Source organism: Dermacentor andersoni, chromosome 10, assembly GCF_023375885.2.
Source record: "Dermacentor andersoni chromosome 10, qqDerAnde1_hic_scaffold, whole genome shotgun sequence".
Taxonomy (NCBI): domain Eukaryota; kingdom Metazoa; phylum Arthropoda; class Arachnida; order Ixodida; family Ixodidae; genus Dermacentor; species Dermacentor andersoni.
This window is the reverse complement of record NC_092823.1, coordinates 47,474,131-47,499,046: the sequence shown is the minus strand read 5'-3', so window position 1 is coordinate 47,499,046 and position 24,916 is coordinate 47,474,131. Positions and strand designations below refer to the sequence as shown.

The window sequence follows — 24,916 nt, the reverse complement described above, 5'->3', positions numbered from 1 at the left end:
ACGCCATAAAAGCGTCTGGACGTTTGTCGCATTCCGAAGAAGCATGATTGAATGAATTAATAAATGAAACCACGTTTATTCCTCATTAGAATGCGCCGAGAGCGCGGCGCTGGAAAGGGAGGGGGTATTATTGCAAGAGGGGAAGTGTGAGGCTGCCTCCATTTTGCTAACGAACGTCATTGCGGCAGCTAATTGGGGGCCGCATGACTCTTGTGGCTGTCGCGGAGCCGATCGCCGACCGGTGGTTCCGCCGAGTCCTGGAGGAACAACAGTAGTTCTCGCCAGAGCTATATGGCATGGTCCGGAGGCGTGGGATCCGGGCAGGCCCAAGTCCGGAGAGAAAAAGGCCAGGGTCGCCGCTTTATGGTGGTCAGGGCACGAAGGGTAGGTGGCATGTAGAGGGGCCACTCCCAGCCCCGGTTATTGAGATCAGCACGACATTTGCCCGTGGATCAGAACCCACTTACGTGCAGTGATGTGCCACCCCTATGGAAACTGTTCAGCAAGTGAAGAGTAAGGAGGGCGCCTGTTTTTCGTCTAGCCGCACGCGTCGCACCTTCCTTCAGGTGGGCTGCCGTGAAGCATGGACGTGGGCCTGAGCACCTGGCGCACGCCTGTGCAATATTTAAGGCATCACTTGCGTTAACCAACATGGTTTGAGGAATCGCAAGTGTACTCGTCTCAAAACCCTTGCAGCAAGCCCGAGCGGGGTCTGCCTTTTTCACATATTCTTTAAGTCCCGTAATATAAGCCGCGGCGTAGCTCCAATAAACCGTGCTCAATAAACCGAGGTTTCCGGCAAATATTCTACCGGCTTTTCACTTTGCTAAGTTGTGGCTACCTAGCGTATTGTGCGACGCCTCTAATTGGCTGTTCTCTCAACGAATACAAAAGAAAGTGATCCATGAACGTATCAATTACGTCAAGCAACGCACTCGCATGGAAGCTGTTTGTAGACAATTCTTCAGTACTGATTTGAGAGGCGGTAACACGAGACCAGCAATGACACCTTATCAGAACTGCGAAAACGCATAAAACCAAAAGATAACGACAGCGCTATTCAGCAAATATCAGGCATAAGTGTCGGGCAACAAAAAGCGCGCCTCAAAAGTTTCACATTTTCACGGTTCCGACACAGTTGTTTAACCTGCGCAATTTTAATGCGAACGCATTATATGCCCCATCAAGCGGGAATTCCGCCGCCCGGCATTAACATCTGATGGTACCAAAGCTCACGTAACAAACTGATATCGTCACGCTTCCGGTGCTCGACTTGCTGCGGCTTGAACGGCTTGAACGGCTTGAAATGCGAAATTTCACCGTGAACATCCAAAGCGATGGCCGCCGTGGCCCACCTCCAAAAATTTTACTTTGCCCAATTCGAAAATTGCATTGACCCATGCTCAAATTCTACCTGGCGCACTCCCAAAATTGATTTGGCCCTGCCCGAAAATTGGGTGACCCACCGTCAAAATTGTCTTTGCCCATTTAAAGCACATGACCAAGTTAAAGGTATCGCTTGGAATAGACATGGTGCTTTCGCATTCAATGACCGTAAGGAGACTGAAGTGCCTCTGTAACTGTTGGTTTTGCTACGCTTCAAGACGCCACCTTCGCACATCGCAAATGGCGAGATGAAACCACCTGAGCAGGCGCAACCAAACGACAGGACCAGAAGTTAACTCGTACCGATCGCCTTACGAGGCCCCACATGTAATTTATATTATTTGCTAACTAGGCTTTCAGGTTGTCACGTGACGCTTCATCCTATGTTTTAAAGTGATTAGCTTCTTTGGCCTCTTTGTCCGTTTTCGTGATTTGGCGGTGTTTTTGATGTCCGGCAGTCAGACTCAAATATAAGGAAAACGTTGGTTGAGGAGTTCGTACGCTGCCTGCCTCTTTATGTTTGGTTATTCCTCCCTTGGTACGTTTGTTCTGGCTATTCGCTTATGTAAGAATTCGTTGTCGAAGATGTCTACACAATCTCTTTTACTCCATGGATACGTCCGCTACGGTTCCGTGACGCAACCTATATTGGTGGCTGCTGGACGAGTAAAATTTGCATTTCACCGAGACGCCCCGAAGCGCCACTGGCCGTTACCACCACCGCTACCGAATCATTGAAGCAATACCCTTAACTGCGTCACTGCAAAAAGTCGCCATGCATGTCGTCCTGTAATTACAGTGAACATTACACCATCTGCACTTCCTCATTGGTAGTCGTCATTGTTACCAATGTCCTTATGCCATAGTATTCGTGTTTACAGTACCCACATAATGTGGCAGTCGTTATCCTTGTCATTTCCTGATAACGTTCGAATTTTAATAAACTGAAATAGGGCAGGACCTACGAAAGGTTGTTTTCCCCTATTACGATGACAACAATGGACTTTACTTGGTCGGACAGGGATGCGTTCCGTAAGCGCCGCGTAACAGCAACAGCGGGCACTCCCATTGCCGACATAGAATCATGGTCATGCGATCTACAGTCTGATACTAAATCGGGCACACGCACTATCACTACAGATGCCCCGACTGAGCGCATGGACAGCAGACTCGCCCATCTCATTGAGGCCAAAACATCCATCCTCTCTAGATGGAAGGGATAACGGCTCAATAGAAGATTCAGACGCGAGGTCGCACTTCTCAACAGGCAAATTGAAGCACGCTGCCGCCTTCTAAGTCAACAGCAATGGACAGAGCTCTGTAACTCTCTAGACGGTAAACTCCACCACCACCCGCTCATATCAACAAGATCGCCTCACCAAGCTTTCATTCACAGAAAGCAAGACGCATGGCCAGGACCATGTTAAGAGTTCCTTATGTCAAAAGTACATCCCGTCTGGGCCCACTCAACGTCACGGGCCATAGACAGGGACCAGCAACCCTGTCCTTGATGAAGATTTCAGCGCCACAGAAATTCATGCTGCCCTGCACAAGCTGAACAGCCGTTCAGCGCCAGGCCCAGAATGTGTTACGAATAAAACACTAAGAAATCTAGATGACCGCTTGGTGCTACAACTCACGGAATACATAAACTGCTGGCGCCAAGGATCCACTCCTCCGACATGGAAAACGGCCAAAGTAATTATCCTCCCCAAACTAGTTAGCCATCTAGCCTCACCAATCTGTGGCCCATCTCGCTAACTTCATGTATAGCTAAGGTCATGGAGCACGCACTCCTAACCAGTGTAAACACTAACCTCGAAAACACATCTGTTTACGCCCACTCGATAATTGGCTTTACACAGCATATTTCCACCCAATACGCTATGCTCCACATTCAGCATCAAATCCTGGCTGGCAAATCCCGTCACACGAAGGCGATCTTGGACCTGGACCTCGAGTGCGCCTTCGATATCATCAGTCATTCCACCATCCTCGAACGCATCTACCTGCTCCCCCCCATCCTCAGAGAACGTACTTACAACTACCTAAGAGACTTTCTATCCAATCGGAAGGCCTTCCTCTCGGTCAGAGACATTTCATCGGAGCAGCTGTCCCTCGGCCGCACGGGCACACCGCAAGGTTCTGTCATTTCCCCAATACTGTTTAATATTGTTATGCTCGGATTAGCACAAGAACTGCAAAAACTCGATGGCATTGAACATCGCATATGCCCCGACGACATTACAATCTGGGCTGCAAAGAGCAGCGATGGCCAAATCAAAACGGCCCTACAAGACGCCATTGACGTCGTGGAAAATTATCTTCAAGGCACGGGACACCGCTGTTTCCCTGAAAAGTCGGCGCTTCTCCCATACCGCCCCACACTCCGTGGGCGCCCCTCACGGGGCTCCACTAATAAAAGCCAGTACGAGGAAATCGAACTCAACCTGAGGGATAGCAGACCCATACACGTGGTCCCTAGCATCCGCGCTCGTGGTATGACCATAGAAGCCAATGGAGCTAACTCTACGGCTATCTCCAAGATCCTTCGACAGACCGCTAATACATCCAGACTTATGAAACGAGTGACCATCCGACGAGGGGGTATGAAGGAAGAAAGCCTCATCCGCCTTGCCCAATCTTTTATTATCAGCCATATTACTTACGTTGCGCCCTTTCTCAACTGGTACAAAGCTCAAAAGACTAAACTGGACATCACCATCAGAAGAGCCTATAAGCAGGCCTTAGGACTACCCAACCACACTAGCATGCAACTTTTACTAGAATTAGGTATTCACAACACGCTAGACGGGTTAATCGAAGCGCAACGTCGATCCAAACTGGAGCGGATTACCCTCACGGAAACGGGCCGCAGCATTCCAACCGAGCTGCATATCACCAACCACCGCCAACATGGAAACAAACGCCCAATACCACGCGACATTCAGCAATGGATACACGCTGACCCTATTACGAAAAACATGCACCCAGACCACAACAAAGAACTCAGGAAGGCACGAGCTACATCCCTTATAAAGCTTATGCCAACACCGCGGGCGTCACCTTCGTCGACGCAGCTGAATACCAAGAGGGACGGCGCTTTGCGGTGGTTACCACAGCAGGCGGCTTGCCCCGAAATGCTGCAAGCATCGCTACCCAAAATGCCGAGACGGCCGAGCAAGTGGCCATCGCCCTGGCCACTCTTAACCCTGCTTGCCACACAGATACTGTGCGATCCTCGCGCAGCAATCGACAACTACATGAAGGGTCGTATTTCTCAATAATCACTCCTTGTCTTACAAGCTTAGCATTCGTGTGAAAACGAAATCACCCTTGTCTGGATCCCAGCACACGCCGGTGTTTTCCGCCCTCACCTCGGCAACCTCAACAAGCTTACACACTCCGTAGGACAAGGACTAGTCAACCGTGCCGGAGACGGTGCAGGCTCACCTCGTCGAGATGGCACGCCGCGCTGCGCAGCTCCCATCTCGACGACCAACTCTGGACTACCCAGCAAGCCTACGAAGCGGCGAAGAGGCAAGACCTCGACGTCCCATAATGAGAGGCCTAGGCCCAGCCGACTAAACTGCTGGTTCTCATTAAAGTTCACTCTCTTTCTCTCTATCTCTCTCGTAGTTACAAGATATTTCCAGGGAACGAAATGCAGTACAAACGCGCAATACAGTAGCTACGCAATTCATAAACAAAAAAACTCACATTGAAGCCTAGAGAAAAAGACAGGTGCCCTTTATAGCGGTAAGAGTGCAGTATTTCTCGCTATAGAGTTAGCATATCCACGACGTGTAATGCTTTGCACCCAGGGGTATTAAAAGGCGTTTGAGACAGATTTGCAGAACCTATGTTGTCGGTCCTTTCACGTATAACCTTATTTTTGGTATGGGTTGGTTCCCTGTTACATTGCAGGAAACCACTGAGTGAAACCACGCAGAATGGAAAAACATCTCGTATACATGGTATGTTTTCTTTCTTAAATGAATACGAATTACGCACTAGCCCCTGTGTGCTTGTATAGGCGCTTGAGGCAGCATTGACCGCTAATATATGCTTCCCGGAATTTCACTTTCATTTGTCCGGAACAATGGGCGGAATAACACTGCGATTTCAAGTTTGTGGCGCACCTACAAGCGCAATAATCTGTCTGAAGAGAGTTTGTGTTTTATTGCGATCAGAATTAGAATAACAGTCAAGATGCTTTAGCGTTTCAAGGCTAGAGGTAACGATGCACATTCGCTGCGCGTGCGCGGATGGTGAGAAGATGGAGAAACTTGAGCGGACCGTTTAGCTTGAGAAGCAGTGAAGCCAAGTGGACGCACGATCGCGACTCCACTCAGTCGGCTCTGCAGCATCCCGGTACTCGTTCCGGCATCCGCTTGTGGCGTGGGAGTTGTGTTCACAGGTATTAGCTGGCCTGCCGAGCATTTGCGTGCATATCATCTTTTCTAAGCCGAAGCGCTTTTAATGGCTAAGATAAAATTATCCAATTGTTCTAACGGGCGTTGAGAAATACCGAGGGTATTTATTTAGGAAACTGTATTACGTCGGAACTATAAAAGGGACAACAGAAGAGGGTTGCCTAGAAATTTGTAAGTCCCCTGTGCGGCCTGTCCTTGAATATGCGTTCATTCTTTGGCCGCGTCATTGTACATCCGACATACAACGGCTCAAATATGTCCAAAAGAAAACAGTGCGGTTCATTTTTATTCGATACGATCGTAACTTCTCACCTTCATCACACGTCACTACCTTGAACTGCTGGCTCGAAGACAGAGTTATAGAAAAGCGGTCACGCTGCTTAAAACTGTGCACCTTTCAACTAGCATTGACATTCCTTTTGCATTTTTCAGCCTATCCATACGTGCTTTCTCGGGCATCTTATTGTACGATGCATTTCTGTATTATTTCGTATTTCTGAACTGCACTTCCTCATTGTCTCAAGTCTGAGGCGGCAATATTTCTAAATAAAAAATAGAAAGGAAGTTTTGTCGTCGTCTCTGGTCGTGCATTATAGAGGTTCGGGGCTGCTATCCCCACATCCGGGATGTCTCATCGCGCCAACGCTGTAACATTCCTATTCCCTACTACGTAGTAGTAGTAGGCTCGCATGTTGCGTCTCATTCCGTTGCCTCTGCAAATTGTTGGAACACTTCGCCCACCGCCACGCTGTCTCTCGAGCACTGTTAGAGCACGTGCTATGAGAGCCTTTCGGTACGTTGATATTCTGTCATGCAGTCGCTGACGTTTCCAACACAACTGCGGTCCGCAGACTTGCACTCGTGTTCTTGCGTGTGCACCACGCACAGTATTTTTTTTTCTTCAAGTTAGGGGCATCATTGTTAGCAATAACCTGCACTTTCGGGCACTACATTCTTATTAAGGGAGTTGGCTGTGCGATGCTGGCGGAGCTACCTTGTTTCCCGAGCTTTTACGAGTTTTCTCTCGAGTTGAAACGAGAGATTAGTAATGGAGAGGTAAGTCTTGGTATTCTCTTTCTTAGTATAAGAATTTCTCGCGCAGAAACGTTCCACCGAAGGTGCTGTTGCGGCTCCTCAGTTCGTATCGCCCTCTCAAAAATGGACGAGGTAACGTATTCCTCACGAAACCTCTGTCTTTGCCGCACCCTGTCAATCAGACAGTGCTGACGTCAGATGAGAGGAACGTTCGTCTTAAATAGGTCAATATCCTATGATTGTGACTTTTTCTCTTTTCTTGTTTTCAAAACTTTATTCACTAAATATGTGAAATTATTTAATACGAACTCCTTAAAATTCAATCTAGGTTCAATCTTTGGGGATCTTCTGCCTGAACCTTCAGTAAAGAAGCGAAATAACTATTTTACTATTAGAATTTCAAGTTTGATTTCAGCGCCGAGTATCCGCGGTTGGGCCAATTTGAAAAAGAATTAGACTTTTGTAGTGGTAAACAAGTTTGCACATATCATTGTAGCAACAAGATGTTTAGGTTGTTGACACTCATTCTATCTGCAGCAGACAAAAATTCTGCCAGATGTTCAGGTGGCATGGGAAACATGTCCCTTCCTTTGTTATGCTGTCGGGTCATAAAATAAAATTTGGTTTTATACGATTCGGCTCTTGACTTTTGTGCATAGTGTTTACGTCTCAGTAGTGTAGATCTGTATGGCAGATAAAGCAACCCAATATAAACGACAGAGAGCGCTCATGATTCGTGTTGCTGGCGTTTAATCTTTCACTTCGCAACGTCAATTAACTGTGGTGACAAATCTGATTAGCCAACAATAAGCAAAACACTGACATATTCCTGAGATATGTTGCCCCATGTCTTGATTTCAAATCTTTCGAAATATTTCAATTTCGAGTAAGCTTGCTTCGAAATTCAGGTAATAATGGAAATGGACATCTACTCTTTGACCAATTTCTCTAACTTTGGAAGCTGTTCTGAGTCTCATATATTTTTTGGAAAGCTATTAGATTTTTAACGAGGGGCAGCACATCTACATTGCAGGAAATAAATCATGGAATATTTTACCTGTCTCCTTTCTAGCATGAAGGTCAGAAACTCGCTGAAGTCACCTGTCCGAAATGGCGACCGAATGGCGATATAAGTTTGCACATTAACTCTTGAGCAGCATCAGAAATGCTCCGACTTTCAATTTCGCACCTGTTTCTCAAAGAACTGTGGTTTTGCGCAGAAGCATTTTATGTGCACGAACAGTTCATGAATGTGGTGGGGCGGTCCTTAAAGCTTCAGATTTTTGCGGCTGTTGGTCGCTTTGCACGCTGCTGCTGATGTGGCTGCGCGGCTGTATGCTTAGATAGCCGGCGAGCACTCTAGAACTGTAGTAATTTAAACAACAACGCTATAAACATCATTCACATTGAAATGCCAAAGGGAAAGAAGGATCACCTGAGCCCGAAATGACTAGGCGAGCTCGAGATGGGGTGCAAAAATGACTTAGACCAGAGTTAAGCTGACGCCTAAATATTTGGGCGGCGTATACTCGCAACCGTCGTCCAATTTTTAAAAGAAAACTGAAAAAAACACCACCTTTACAGCTAGCCAGAATTTGTTCATAATCTAGAATGCATGGCATCATAGCAGGGCTTCCGATACCATTCGGCGGGCGCAGCTGCCCGCGGTGTGCTGAAAAATCTTGCAGGTGACGTGTTGGTAGGGCTTACGTTATAGCAGCTAACTACCAGGTACACGTGTTGTCTGCATAAGTTGTATTTCAGTTGTATATAGTCCTAACTTAGAGGCAATTTTGGGAATATGAAATTTTGTTGCGGTTGGCCTTTAAGAAGACGCCATCACATAACTGTACATCATATATTACATAATTTCTCTCGGAGCTCAATGACAGCTTATTTTCGCTTGCATTATGGCGTCGATTTCTTTTGGAACAAGTTGTAAAACATTTGCAGTGAAGCGTTTCTAGAAGAGTGAAAGGGTGTGAACCCATTTGTGTTTCCTGCAATTATCTTAGTGGCTAAAGTTACCGCTATCTTTCGCTCGCTAACTGCTGAAATGGTTGTGGACTGCGAAGAAGGAATTGTCAAAGTTCGCTTGGTTGCTTTCTCTTGAATTTTCTTCCGCCTCGCAATTTTTTCGTGCACATAAGAGGAGCACTGTCGCACAAATTTGGGAGACGCATGCTTATATGCGGCGAATCTCTAGAGTTTCGATGTATATATTATGCGTTGTTCGGAAATATATTTTTCCATCTGTGTCTTTCAAACAGGCATCGCAAATTCTGAAGGAGCTTGTGGCCCTAACAATGTGCTGACTGTGTCTGACCAAGGCAAGGATGACCTTACTTCTTTCGGCCTCGCCCACGAAATATCACATGCGTAAGTACCATAGCAAAAGCCTATGCGTGTGAATTGCGGTGTTTGCATCCTAAGAGCGCAGCTCTTAGGCGCCCGTTTTCGTTTTGAACACCACCGTGCGTAGGCGGCGTATCCGAGCGAACAATTGCAGCGAAATATCAAGGAGCGAATGCTGAGCGCAGCGGAGGCAGAAACACTGCGAGATCCAAGAGAAGGCGAGAAGGAAAGCGGAGGAAGGCACCTTGAAACAACACCAGATGGCGCTCACGTCCGCGCATAGGCGGCGGCGGTGGTGCGAGGGAAAGAAAGAAAGAATAAAGCTGGCCTTAGCGCGGAACGTTCACGCCAAGCGTTTTCATATTAGAGGTAACGGTTGCATAAGTTTCAGTTGCCGGGAAAGGGCAACTGTGCTGCCGGTCTATAAATGGCGCCGCGCGTCGTGGATCTGCCAATCGAGGCAGTGATCGGTCCAATTCCTCAATATATCGTGAATTTACAATAGGCATACAGCTGGATCGCATTAGGGTATATCGTAGTCGTAGACTTTTTAGCACTCCGGAGATCGTTCAGCACAAAATCGACATTTAAGACTCTTTAGACAGACCATCTGGTGTGCATCGTTATCGCGAAGGTTAGCTCCTAGATCACCTATGTAATGAGAGGGGTCTACTTCGTGAGCCCCATCAGCTCGTGCCTGCTCAAGAAAAAGCCCTCAGATACCGCCCCGGCCACTGGCAGCTCAGCAAACGTGAAAGCCTCAAGCCCCGGGTTGTGAGATTAGTCGGTGTCGGATTCTGCCCATATATATGTACAGACCCATAAATCTAAAGCTGCATTTTTCTCTGCACTTCTCTGCGGAAGTATACAAATTAGGCGTATCAACTCATAGCCTTTAGTGGCGGCACATTAACCAGACACAGGTTTTGTGGCCACGCGCAATATGTTACAGCTAATTTATTTGGGAGGCAGCGATTTAAAATCACCGGAGGAAAGAGAATTTTCACGAAAGAGCCCCAGCATGCCAAATCAGCTGTACCGTTCCCTCAGGCAAAAAAATGGAGAATAAAAGCGCGTGAGAAGTGGCGCGCGATGTTTCAAGCGAAAAAGCCTATTGAAAGGATTGAAATTTGGTGGTGGCATTGCATAGCCTCCAACATTTTGTGATGTGCGTATGGTCTGGATATAAATATTGCGGTGCTTTTAGAAACTTCAGATTTCCCATGTAGCTCAAACTGGGACACCGTACTTCCCTTTGTTACGTTCGCATACAACACCGCGACGCAAGCGACCACCCACTTTTGCCCCTTTTTCCTAGTGTATGGCCGTGATCCTCCATGCCCATCGGACACCATACTGCCGTACCAACCTGATGCTACAGAGTATACTCCGCTTTCTGAAGTCGCCAAATATGCTGAAGATTCCCGTCAGCTGGCACGTGCCCTGACTAGTGAGACTCAAGAACGTCAAAAGACAAGACATGACCGTACTCATAAACCACCGCACGGCTTTGCTCGTGGTTCAATTGTGTGGCTCTGCATACCAGCCTACACTCCTGGCCTTTCTTCCAAATTCCTGTTGCGTTATCACGGTCCATACCGTGTCATCGAGGCCACTTCACCGGTCAACTACATCGTCGAGCCGCTCACTGTGTCACAGCGTCACAGTGTCGTCATTTGTGACAGACAGTACATGTCAACCGCCTGAAACTGTATTACGACGCGCTCATCTTATCCGCGCCCTGAGTAACCAGGATGGCTACGTCTCGCTCCCGTGGCATTGTAATGAAGCAGACGGGCCCCTGCGTATGTGTCGACTGAAATGGAAGAAGGACGGTGCCGTGATCACGAGCGAGCCCCGTGCTACGGGGACAGCCCTTGCAGTACCTAGATATACCTAGCTTATAATAAACCTCGTCGTATGATATATATATATATATATATGTGTGTATGTGTGTGTGTGTGTTTGTGTGTGTGGGGGGAGGGTGGGGGGGGGGGGGTGTGGCGTGTGTGTGTGTGTGAGCAAGAAGAAGACAAACAGGGGATAGGGGCACAATTTTTGTTAGTCATGGGCATATAGAGCCGGCAGACAATGAAGCCAAGGAAATCGTAGGGATGTTTATCTGTGGTTCAATTTGAAACGCAGCAAATAATCAAGCACAGAGTGACTAAAAGTAGACAATCAGATAACCTTTCGCCGGTCGAAACCAATCCCACAACATCCGCGTTACGCATTTCGACTTTTCTTCAGTATTTTCTACGCTAAGTCACATCTTCTGGGAGGAGGACCCCCTCCCTTCGCTCTCCTGGCCTCTCCATCACCATCGTGGGAGCAAGTGCTGCTCAGTTCCAGCCTGGACGTGCAACTCGGAGCCGTGGAGCAAGCCGAAAAAGTCGCCGTCATGCATCGCCTGGCGGCCATCTAGCCTTCCTAACGAGCCCATGAATTAGCTCCCCACTTTGACGAGTAAAGTTTTCTCTCTCTCTCTCTCTCTCTCTCTCTTTCTTCAGTATCTTCTACATTTCTAAATGCAGTGCGCGTGAAAACCCTCATTTTCTTGGCTTCATCCCCAGTCATCTAAAAAAGTGTATGCGCAGCCACTTTCTTAATTGAATTCACAATTGATTGACCGAACCCATCGCTCGATGGATGTTCACGTTAATGTGATTAGCGACAAACTACCACAGCCACAAAGCATTATGGGCCTGCATGCAGGCGGGCTCCTCTTTCGCACTTCCCACTGGACATATTGCGTCATCTAGTGGCACAGCCGAGAAGTTCGCACATGGTGCGTGTCTGAACATATGTGACGCGCCCGCGTTTGTTTCCGGCCAGCACCGGATATATTTAAAGAAGAAAACAAACCTTAATGAAAAGAATGGGCACTTTTGGTTGTGCTGGACTCAGGTGGCGGCTCGAAGTGCTTTAACTCAGGCGGCATCTTCGGCTTTAGGGAAGACCTTTAGCTGGTCTTCTAGCGCCACACTTTTCAGGACCACCCCCCTGCAGCGTCGATGCTGACTGAGAAAGTATCCGGCGGTCCCTGCAGCTGGAGCGGCGTCGGGAAGGAGGGAGCTCGAGGCTTCCTGTATTCCGTTAGCGTCCGCCCTTATGGATGCGTCGTGAACGGCGGCGGTTTCGGTGCCGTTGTTGCCGACACAAAGATGGAGTGTGTGTCGCAGCGTTATTCTGTGTCCGCACACTTTACGCTTATCTGTAGGGTACAAGTCTGGGTAAAAGTGGGGTAAGACGGACGGGCTAGAGCAAGTTTGCAGTAGACGCACGGTTACGGTTTCCTTCCTGTTTAATTTATCGTGTGGTGGCTAGAATTTGATCTCTTAATAAATGTAGGCACTTATAATATTTATATCTCGCTCTGCGTAAAAATACTGTGAATGTATCCGATAGCCATGATAGCAAGAGAGCCCACTAATGCATATTCATCAGTGCTAATCGAAGCAATAATGACAGAGCTGAAGCGACATAATAAAAATATTAATCTTATAAAGCACGGAATAACTTATCTTGCCAGATGTTTTGCTGAAAAAACACTTTGTTCAAGGAAACTTTTCTGACAGCCTCCGATGCGTGGAACAGGTTTTAGCTGCTTCAATATTTCGCAGACATATGACCGAAATTAACGCATCATACATTTTTTATGCATTTACATAAATACGCTACATCTACTTCTTAATAACGAGAACAAAGGGCGTTACCCGAGGTGTCCGACTTTGTTAATCATGTGATAAGAAGCCATCCAAAAAACACCAAGGACAACACATAAGAAATTGCTTCTATTTACTGATTGAAATATAGATATGAAAAATAAAAGAAATGAAAGTGGATGAAAAACCAATTTGCCGCAGGTGATGAACGATTCCACGTGTTCGCATTACGCATGTGATGCTTTTTTCAATTAAGCTACCTTGGAGCCGTCTTCCCATCCACTTTGTGGGGTATTTATGTGTCACTTCTAGAAAAAACCCTGCAACTGTTTGCAAGTGCAACCACTCAGACAGCATGGTGGTTGATCGGGAACATCCTTCCGGTCGTAGGCGTCATGAGTACATGATCTGTTTGGGTGAAGGCAATATATCAATAAACTCATACATGTTACCTGGAGGCGCCAATGTTTCCGGATTCGGGACCCTCGTTATCTTATCAATGAGAAGAAAGGGGTTTAACTGAGGCGGCCCACTGTTTATTAATGACATCATAAGAAGCCAACACACGGAGAGACCAAGGACAACATTGGGGAAATTACTTCTACTTACTGATTGAAATAAAGGAATGATAAATGAATGGAAACGAAATGATGGAAATGAAACTTTTTTTTCAGGATTGGAGCTGTGCACGATGGCGAAGGTACCGCGGACAGTTGCTTCGACGTTGGATACGTAATGAGCCCATACATGATACCATCTGCCAATCCGTCTTACTCGCCTTGCAGCATTGCCGATATTCAGAAGTTTTTGGGGTAAGGTTTTTTTATTGATGCTATTAGCACAATATAAATTAGCAAATTTGTAAAGGTAAGCTGGCGCTACTAGTTTAACCTGACACAGACAGATTAATCAATGTGCATGCGACGGCTAAAGCTTATTTTGTATGAAGCGTAACAGAGCTAAGGTGTTCATCGGTCTTAAAGTCCTCGAAATCACTACATGCGCTCTTTCTGGTCTCCACGAGAATGTAAGTGAATTCACAGAGTTTAAATTTCAGTGGGATGAGAGACTTGTTAGAGACAATTTACGAGTGAAGACGTGTATGCCCAAGTTTATTGAAGGTTGAACGAAAATTTCTAGTACTAGTTATCTGACTTCTTTAAGAACTTGAACAAATCGCGTAGTTGTTTCACTGTGCCCTGGCTAAATTAAATACTGTAGCGACTGTTATTTAGAAATAATTATTTTTCTATATCATTACTTATGGTATATGCGTCAGGATCTAGAAAGGAGTGGGCTTCAATTTAACTCCATACACTGACTACATAGAACTGAGTTCATTAAAACACGTACAAGAACTGCAATCGTGAGCGATAAACTTGGGGAAAAGGTTCTATAGCGGAAGTGTGGCTTTTCAATCTGCACACGCAATAAGCATAAGGCACGCACACATCATATAGCCTAATTTGATGCGAAAGAAACCGTTGCAATTAGACGCACGCAATCGTTTCGCATGGTGCCTAGATTAACAGGCAGAATGCGATAACCGCGTGATTTTGAGTTACTTTCAAATTACTCATATGCTGTAATTTCGCCTGTACTTTACCCCTCTGATTTTGCAGGCTATGTCTCTGTATAAGTTTGTTTAATGACTTGTTTCCTTTTTTGGAGGGCACTGTTAATATCCGTAAACAAGGTTGTCAAGCTTTTCTATTCGCTCCAGCATCTTCGATGTTAAAAAACTGGGTTCCCAAGTTGGGACGAAGGTACTACACACGTCAAGAAGTTGCTATGACTATTAAGAAAAAACAGCAGGTGCGTAGCTTGTGCGTTTGTGTTACTGCGCCAGCTGCTCGGCGTTGCTACACAGCGATGCTGAATTTTTGGTGCATACACTGAACCAGGGTAGCTTCTACGTTCGCATACCCATGAATATTCATATGGAAAGACCGATCGCAACAGCACAATTTCTGGAACGGAAACGTAATGAGTAGACTTTGTGTGTGCTTTCTTTAATTCAGCATTAGGTTGTCATTTCTACGCTTGACTAAAACTTCGAATATTTTTTAATCGTATACATTTCTCGACTTTATTTATTATTTGCTGTCTTGATATGAATGTGACAGAAACACAACGCACACGGACTTAATATTTCATCTCATGGTTTCTGCACTTCAGTTATAGACACGCATTTGCACCTTGATTGGATGCTGCGTGCCCTTAAAAGTGTGATCTTTCATTAGTTCGCGATAAAAATACATCTTAACCTATCATGATTGAAGTAACCTCACGTTGCTTTGCAGAAACGACACCCCTAAACATATAATCAACACATTGTTTTGATAGATAACGATAAATGTCTGGACAAATGCTTTATTTCTAGTAGAGGCTGATGAAGGTTCTCCGCGCGCTCATAACGCCTAAAAATAAGAAAGGTAAAGTCCAAAGTTAACATGGTGTTTCATTAGGTAGAATTGATAAAGGGCAAACAAGAACAATACAAGGTACAGCACTCAAGCATCTTCTTTTGCATGAAAACGCAGTATCTGAAGTCGTTACACATCTTTCCCATTATATTTACGCAGCAAAGAAGATTCTGATTGCTTATTTGAACACACGGGTGATCCACAGCTCGACGCCAACAGGGCGGCACACTGCAGCCGCTTCTTGGCAAGGGGCCAGAAACTGCTTCGTACTGAGGTTTGAAAATGTGTTGCTTTTCTCTGAGAGTGATCTGTCCGATATATAGTGTGCCTATTCATTCATAAAGCCTTTATACGGTGAGCTTTTAACCTACGAGCCTTCTAAAACGAGAAATTGTATTCTTCTGGGACTAGCTCCTATATTTTATTAATTGCATGCATTTTCAATGGTGCTTTTCTGAGAGATTGCACATTTCTGGATATTTCGAAGGCATTTCACAAGTTTAATCATGTTTTCCTCCTGCACAAATCAGGCGCAGTAAACATTGGTCCTGGAGTACTTAATTGCATTCAAGCGTTATTTTCGTTTTCACGTTGTTGCAACCAATCATTCCACATCTCACACGTCTCGAATCGAATCCTCTGGTTTCGATTTCGATCCCTTGGTTTCGAAGCCCCTGGTTTCGATCGAATCGAATCGTATCCAGGGGCCTTTTCTTGGCCCCCTCTTCATTTTATTACATTTTAACGACGTACCCTATCTTAACTTCTCACAGATTTATTTATTTGCTGACGATTGTTATATATATTCTAAAATGAATAATTATTCTGATGTAATGTCTCTTTAATCTGATTTGAACAACATCCATGAATGATGCCTTACATGCTGCATGGAGCTAGACATTAGTAAATGTCGTTATAACACTGTCTTGCCTACGCTGTCTATGAATCCCTCATCAATCCGCAAACACCTGCTGCTAATGTGGCGTTCGCATAAGCGGCAATCAGCAATAATCGGCAATAAGCGGCAAAACACCATCTAGGATATATAGTATCCAAAGGAAGCTGCTGTTTAGGTTACTTGTATAAATATTTTTCTTGCAGAGGTTAAATTGAAGTTGCTATTGTGCAACCATATCTAATGCCACTCAGCTCCTTCTCTGTTATGATATTCTTAATCTCTCTGCCATCCACATCCGGTCACAACAACAAAAAAAGTCGAAGCAGCACAATACAGCTTTGTTTTTGTTCTAACGAGCTGCCATTGTACTACCAGGCTTGCATTCCATTTTAATGTTTGCGTAGGAAGAAATCCCGCATTTTTCTTTTTCATAAATATATTATCACAGCGCATCGCTCTGCTCCCTCAGGATCCACCCGGCGCTTAAAGTAGGTTAATGTATGTTAATGTAGGTTTATTCAGGGGTTAAGAGGTAATGTAGCGCGCCATAAATCTATCACACGCTCACAATGATATATATTCCTGGTACTTAAATTGATGGGTATAATCTACCTAGATCAATAGCAAGCATTAGTGACCCCAATCCTGTTAAGAATGCTTTAACTAAGATGAACTGAAATGGTATGAAGCAAAGTGCAACACAATTAACAAGCAAGAAGATTGCCTGTTTGTTATAGTGTAGTATTGCCTATTTATTTACCCCGGGTTGTGTGACTCACTTTGCGCATTGTTTTTGAACTTTTACTGGTTTCTCTTTCTACTTTATTTTTTCTTCTGTGCATTCCAGCTTCCTACACAATGCTTAAATTTTTCATAACATTTTTCACACCTACGCCAGCAATGTATTAAATATCTTGAGGATTGTATAAAAAACAAAAAGCAAATATTAATAAAAATAAACAGACGTGCGACACTTTTGATCACGTAACACAAGACGCAGCATTTATAATTTGTGCGTTGATGGTGGATCTGCTCGTTTGTTCGCCAATTGAATTGAATGTATTACGCTTTCCGGTACCTTTCAACACTACAGCACTATTGTTATCGCGATATACAAAACTACCGCTATATAGAGTCATAATTGGCTTTGTGCCTGTCTGCACATTCTACAATATCGTGTTTTAAGTTACCGTAAGTGCAAGACCATGGGTAGGACTCATGATATCTGCAACAAATTTCTGTTACCGCCGGAGAAGTATCAGCCCTCACCCCTATTCAAGGAAAATATTGGCAAGACGAAGAAAGTGCTGAAGTTTCTTTCTCACGAAATTGAAATTGTTGGCCCAGGGACATGTGCTGTGATGGTGACGCGCGATAGAACATCGAAATGGCGACTGTCGCCTTGCACCAAAACTGAGCTGTCCGCTGGGGCGTGTGCAGCACGGAAGACATAACAATGTCGTTTCTGCTCTCGCGTGTGCCGTTTTCCGTGTGACATTTATCTATCTCATTCAGGTGCATTTTCTCCATTTATGCATATATGGCGTGTCGTCTTGCAATAGTAATCACACCCTTTTGCGGACGCAGAAGGAAGTCCTGGGTGCCCTCCTCTACCTGCACCTTCTTCCAACATGCCGGCACTTCGGCATGGAGAGAAGTAAGCGCCTGTTTGGCCTACCCACACGGCTATTAGACATGGGGATGGCGGGTGGAGGAGGGCCTAATGTAGCAGTGAGGTTTGCGCATCCCACAAGCTATAGCACTGGACCAGCAATATCAAAAGCGCATGGTTTGCTTACATCCGTGAAGTGCTTAGCACGCTAGCGTTACATCAAACTTTTTTTCGCATGTTAAATTAAATTATGGGGTTTACGTGCCAAAACCACTTTCTGATTATTAGGCACGCCGTAGTGGAGGGCTCCGGAAATTTTGACCACCTGGGGTTCTTTAACGTGCACCTAAATCTAAGTACACGGGTGTTTTCGCATTTCGCCCCCATCGAAATGCGGCCGCCGTGGCCAGGATTCGAACCCGCGATCTCGTGCTCAGCAGCCTAACACCATAGCCACTGAGCAACCAAGGCGGGTTTTTTTTTTTTTTTTTCGCGCGTTCTCACCCAATATATTTTACGGGCGCACCTAAAGGGCTCGGTGTCTCTGATTTGTGAGCCTTTACGGGGATCATTCGCCGATACCGACAAATGCAAGAGTAGCGTTTGCAAGTGCAAGAATAACCTTGGGTATGGCGCGGAAGGTCCTCGTAGGTTCGTGGTGTCGGCACTGCTCCCTGGGTGAGTTATTTTACTGCTTGACGTTGTATTGGGTACTTGGGTACCTGAAAAAGTATCTTATGTGCTCATGTAATCATGTTACCAAACCTAAGGTGCCTTGATGAACAGGTGACTCATAGTATCAATCATTGCAGCGAGAGTTCAAGAGCCTTTCGCGCTAGGCGGCCATGACTTTCAAGCCCCCCGGTCTTATTGAGGGGAAGTATTGCCAGTGAAACATACCCGAAACCAAAGAATTGCGTTGCCTTTCTGTGTACGAACATAGTGAGAAAAACAAAACCGTAGGCCGCTGCTACAGCATTCCCGGAGCAGGATCGCCCCCACAGCTGCCATGACTCTTTCAGGCCCACTCAACATGCGTATTCTGGACAGCGCTGCCGTCTGCTCCTTCGTGTTCTACAACGACGCTTCGCATTTGCGGACGTTGATATTAATTTCTTTTCAAGTGGTGGTCCTAAATCACGTTGAAATTTTTTATACGTCCTGATTGAATTAGCGAGGCAATTTCATTTTGATTAACGTTCTAACAATTCACTTATCGCATTTCCTAGATTAGATGATGGTGACATTGTTCTGATTGTTTGTATATTCTTATACACTTTTCGAGGACACCGTGACGCCTAATAAAGGGACTGCGCAAGCATATATTTGTGAAGTGGCTGCTGTTGTAGCTAACAAATGTAGGGATAGATATTAATGGTTCTACGGTTGGGGAATTGCCAATGCATGGACAGTTACCTCGTCAAACTTATTCATGAAGTCGATTACAGCGGCTACTCTGTACATATTTTTTATTCAAAATAATATTTTAATGTACTGATGGAATAAATACATGATATTTTTTCTATTTATTGATCATTACGTTTTTGGCGAGCATAAAATAACACATGTCACATCAGAAAACACGCAGTGGTACATTCAGTTCACCAACATATGTATTCAACGGCTACGCAATACTTCCCGCCTTAAAAGATAGCGAGATGAACCAACGGCCAAACGAAAACTCACACTGGCTACCTGCTTTCACGCTTCGAAATTAGCCTCAGCCAGAAGAGAATATTACAAAAATTTAAAGCAACGACGTAAGGATACCTGAACTGTGCGACAGCCACCCGATGTTTGTATACAGAAGCATGAAGCAGATTCTGCCTCTCGGCTCTTCTATAATGCTGACACTGCAGTGCAAAAATGATTGGCAACATGTCGTTCTAGCGCGACTAGCGCGGTAGGAATTTAACCTGAAGATGCTATTTTTATTTCCCTGGGGAAGATTTTCAATGCCACTTTGGCTCTCTTCAACATACCCACATGTATTAACCCGATTTTCAGGCAGGCAAGGCGCAACTGTACGTGATACTTTAAAAAAAGAAAAATAACTGCCTCCATTCCACTCTGCGAAAGTGGGCGTAAGGCAAAGCTGGTGCGTACGTTATACAAGTACCACCAACCAAACAGACCTTCGACGATGTTACACTTGCACCACCACCACAAACTTGTACGCCACGTGGAACCACACGTGTGCGAAAGTGAAGCCTACAACCTTACTGTTCTGGGTGGTCCACTAAGCAAGGGTGTCTTATGGAATTAAGTTTATCTTTATATATAAATTGCGTCGAAAAACGCATAAGTACGATTTACACTCAAGCTGCAGACATGATAGCTTCGAATTGTTAATCGAACATACGGGAAAACCTAAAACTGTTACGTTGTAACTGAAAGACAATCCCATTTTCAAGCGGCCGTTCGAGGTCTATAGGAGTTGGTGGGGCCGCTAGGTGGTGGTACAGTTTGCACAGCATAGATTATCTTGCTTGTCAGCCCGGGGCCTAGCGCAATTGCGTCATTGAACTAACTGAATTCTTCAAAGTAAAATGTGCCAGAAAATTCGTAAAGTATGAGTTGCACACATCCTACGCCCATGATAGCATCAGACTGTAATTCGAATATACGGGAAGACATAATTGTCTTACGCGCAAACTCAAACTCAAGGACATTTTCCAGTGGCCGTTTTCTGGGCGCGCACGCCACGAAAAGACCCAACCAACTAGATGCTAACAGCTTCGCTGTAAATCTCATCCGTGAGCCTGTGATGACATCATCAAGTCTATGAGCATCTTCGGCGTCATGACTTGCCTTTTTGCGAATGGAGCAACATCACTGTTGCAGACACCGCTGTAGCCAAAACAATCACCGCAAACCAACACCAATCTGAGAGACATTCATATTCAGGAATGGCGACATCCGTTGATTCTGGTCTGACCAATGTAACAAAGCACAAGCTCGCAGAGCAGTTCACAGCGGCCAAGAAAACGTTAGCACAGAGTACGAATACAGCTGCCTTCGCCGATCGCCGGATCCGTGCTTACCCGTAATCAAAGCACCGACGTGACCACCCTCTTTTTATTAGGTGCGTTTCTTAAAATTCTACGAGAAAAGAGGGCAGGGGTTTTCTGCAAAAGGACTAAGCTTTGAAGGAGGAATACAATCACGACATGTAAGATTTCTGGTCATGCAGGAAGTGAGATGTGTAAAATCATAAATTATCACTATTTGACTCCGGATATGCGCAAATTTTAAAAGATGTGGATTCATTACGGCAAATGACCTGATAAAACACCTGAACGTGGTTACATTTTATTGCTTTGTACGCCCGCAAAAAGTGCCTTTCTGCAAGGCAACTCTGTTACAAAGTTCGTGCACTTGATAGGGAAGACAATAATACATAGGCCAACCTGGGGTGGATGCCACAAAGCGTACTATTCGAATGACGCCGCTCATACGGCGATGCAGTGTGGTGAAGCTTTTGCTCCGGACGGCTCCTCTGAGCATATTTTATGAGGCCACACGGAAATACAAGTTTGTTTCTGTCTGGCCATGGCCGTGTTCACTGTAGTGCCGCCAGAGCCGACAGCCTTTGTCTTAGCTACAATTCTAATTTGGCTCCAATGTGTGGAAATGTTGACCGGCACTCTATAACAATAGTGATAGCAGGGCGATATTAACGCCGACAGGTCTTCAGTATTCTGACCTTTCTCTGTTCACGCCTTCTCCAAACCTTCTTACCTGTCAACACAACGCACCCAGCTCACTCCATTATTTCCACACGAAAGCTGATCCCACCATAGGGGTGGTTGTTCTTCAGGATGCTACGGCATTGAAATCATATTTTGTAGCAATATGATGTTTCTTTTACTATTGCCTGCCTTGATAGAAGGGATAAACCAGCCTGCTGCTACAAGACACCAGAACTAACACCCCCATGCTCATCTCGCGGTGCTACATTTTGCTCAGATGTAATCGTTACTCATTTTGATTTGTTTTTTAACACTTTATCAAACAGACAGACGGACCATGCTCGTTCCTTTGCTACACTGGCCGCAAGTCTTCTTTTCGCCTGCCAGAACGAGATGGTAAACCCTGCAACAAGTTTGATGCATCTCAGGTAATTTTTCATTTCTGACCTCCCCTCTTTCATTCCCAACATTTACAGCCGGAAATCAAGGTCACTGAGTTGGCAATCGTTGCAATATTTCCCTAGATATTGCGAGTTAATGCAATACAGTGTCTCAATTGCAGCTACTCGCAAGCCTTGTGCTTGGGCTTTTTAAATGGCATGCCATGAATATGACATGGCCGTTGATTAATTAGAGATAGCTGAAGTTATAAAAAATTTTCAATAGTCACGCAGCCCAAAGAGCTTACGAGAATCTCTAAACAAATGGCTAAAGACTCCACAGCTACCCGAATTCTTCACAACACAGGCCGGTAAATAAATACTAGGAAGATGGTCAGACAACCAGGAACAATCTTTCTAATGAAGCTGACTCCATCTGTAAAAGTGTAGAAGCTCTTAGGTAAGAACTGACTAGCCCTGATAATCATTTAGGAACGCTACAACCTGTGGCTTCCAGGTGACATTATACTGGTGAGAAATGATAGAGATAACTTACAACTGATTTAGTACCTTGGCCGAAACATGCATCAGTAGGTCTGAAGGACAATATCGAGAGCTATCATGTAAAATTCAACGCCCTAGGAAGATTACGAGAAATGACAATTCGAACTCAGCCTCGAGAACCCTTCAACATAGAAGTTCAGATATTCGAAGAGTTCAGATACGTAGGCTAATTTTTTACAGGAAATCCTATCCTTGAGGATAAGATTTTCCGAAACACAAAATAGATTTACGCGGATACAGCTGGCATGTTCAGACTAATGAGTGGCTCCTTACCTGTATCATAAAAATTTTACAATCTTCTACTACTAGCATAAGTGGCAGAAATGTTAAAGCCAACGAAGATCCTTAAGATTAACCTAAGAAACTGTCGTGCAATTGCAGTGAAACTTTGTCTTAACAAAAAGAGATAGAAAGATTGGTGTGGGGAGTACACGACATGTGCGTGGTGAATGGCCTAGTTGAAAGTATGATGAAGGAAGGGAAGTGACCAGTAGATGTGAGGCGTGGGACCAGTAATTGTTGCTGATATTAAAGTGGGTATCGGTCACAGGGAAGTGTTGCTAAGGAGGCCTACGCACTACGGGGTGCGATAAAAGAAGGAAATTTGCAGTCAAAAGATAGTTTCACTTGGTGGAAGACATGTATCAGGAGGTCAATGGACTTTCTTCATGCTAAGTACCCCTTGCTTCATGCTTCATGCTAAGTACACAATATCTAAATTATATTCTCATGCTGTTGATACCGAGGATACTGATATGGTTTTGATGGTGATGATAATAACAATGGCGATGGCAAATCCACAACAGTTAGCTCAATCATATATAAACGTATAAATGTGCAAAGTTTTCCCTATTCATGCAAATAAAGTCCACATTCCGATTAACAGAATCGTAAGTGTATGGCTAAAGGTAAACATGCGCAGGTAAATGAGAGATTCTCTGTTGCAAGCTGACCAATTAAAGTGCTATTAACATAAAGCATATGCTTGTATCTTTCACATTAATGGCATAGCCGACGTGTCAAGTGTACCACTGTACTAATATTGAAATTTAAAAGTACTAGATATAAATAAAGCTTTCGCTAATGCTGAAATTTCGGGCATCAAAATAAACAGTAGAGGAGGCACCCTGAAGTTTGACAAGTTTGACCAGTCAGGCTCTCTTGATTGTCCAGCTAGCCGACACAATACCGCCAAATCTCTAGGAGGAAAGTAAGGATCACTTCAGGAGTAGTAAATCGACCATTCGACGTTCTCGGTAAGTACTCGTTAGACTAAACCGAACGAATGTCCGCAACTATTGCTTAAATTTCTGAAAAGAACAATTTGGCTAAGGGCTAGAAAACTATGCTGCTAATACTTTTGGGCAAGTATTCATACTCTCGCCACAAGTAATGGCATGACGCGTTTATATAGGAATGCATCTGTCATAAGTTACTGATCGCAAGTTTTCTGGATATTTAGTTAAAGTAGTTGGTCAAATTTAAAACGACCGTCATTATTCAGTTACATTCCACATTTCTTTTCCTTTCAGATGTGCAACGAAGGAAATTGCATATAAATTAATAAATAACTGCTGTGTCTACGGTGGAGGCATTTTCACCGTAGTATCTTCTTGAATTTGTTAAGAAAGAATATATTTCGAAAATGAAGGCGAAGGAGATGCTTTATGCCACACACAAACACTCTTTTGAAGACCTCAAGGACACATGCATAAACCAATACTTGACTACGGAACCGCCATTAGATACAAAGGCAATAATTAGCCTCCTGTCTACATAAATAAATGAGCAAAGTGCATATATAACCATTCTTTGGTGTGGAGTGTCAGAGAACTTTGATGGCTAGAGCGGTTCAGGCGTCAAATGGGCTGCGGGTGAGGCATTCAGCAAAAGACGGGCGCCCAGAAAACATGGCGAGACAGAGCACGAACATTTGCTTGGGAGCTGTAGAGCCCCTGTGTTCAGTGCTCCGCTGGACGATCACAGGACTTCACGGCGACCTCATTTCCACTAGAGTCGAGCGATCTCATTATGGGCATTAGACCATCTGCTGGAATTAGCACCGTGACTCAGCTTGTGCGGCTATGGTAATAATTGACGATGAGGCTGCCTGCCAGATGCATGCTTATTTCGCAAAAGCGCATTTCCAGACATGGCAATCAGTAAATACTGTGACTGAGTGACTGTAGCGTTACTGCTGCCGCGCAGTAGCTGTTACACTGAAGAACAATGCAGGAAGAACAATGCCACAGCAACAGTTTCGTTTGTTGTGATACATTTCATTGCAGTAACATATAGAGTCAGAACTGCTGTTTAAACCGACACGTTTTATACACAGTTCCCTATCTTATTACCGCAAATGACTCTACCTTGTCAGTCGATAAATTTTCTTTCTCTTGTTTTCTCAGCAACGCGCTCTGAAACAGTTTGAACCAGCCTTTATGAATTTTCGCTTAAGTAGGTGGGC

At 44.8% G+C, this 24,916-nt stretch overlaps 1 protein-coding gene across 1 annotated transcript; it reads left to right on the top strand.

Annotated features, from left to right (window-relative positions):
• The first annotated feature begins 291 nt into the window (after positions 1 to 291).
• Positions 292 to 24,282, top strand: LOC129388008 (A disintegrin and metalloproteinase with thrombospondin motifs 1-like). The gene is made up of 7 exons (XM_072284674.1): positions 292 to 384; positions 3,288 to 3,528; positions 9,128 to 9,236; positions 13,552 to 13,689; positions 15,463 to 15,577; positions 21,832 to 21,933; positions 23,982 to 24,282. The coding sequence occupies exons 1-7, from the start codon at positions 292 to 294 to the stop codon at positions 24,006 to 24,008; spliced, it is 825 nt and encodes a 274-aa protein (XP_072140775.1). The 3' UTR covers positions 24,009 to 24,282.
• Positions 24,283 to 24,916: the final 634 nt, after the last annotated feature.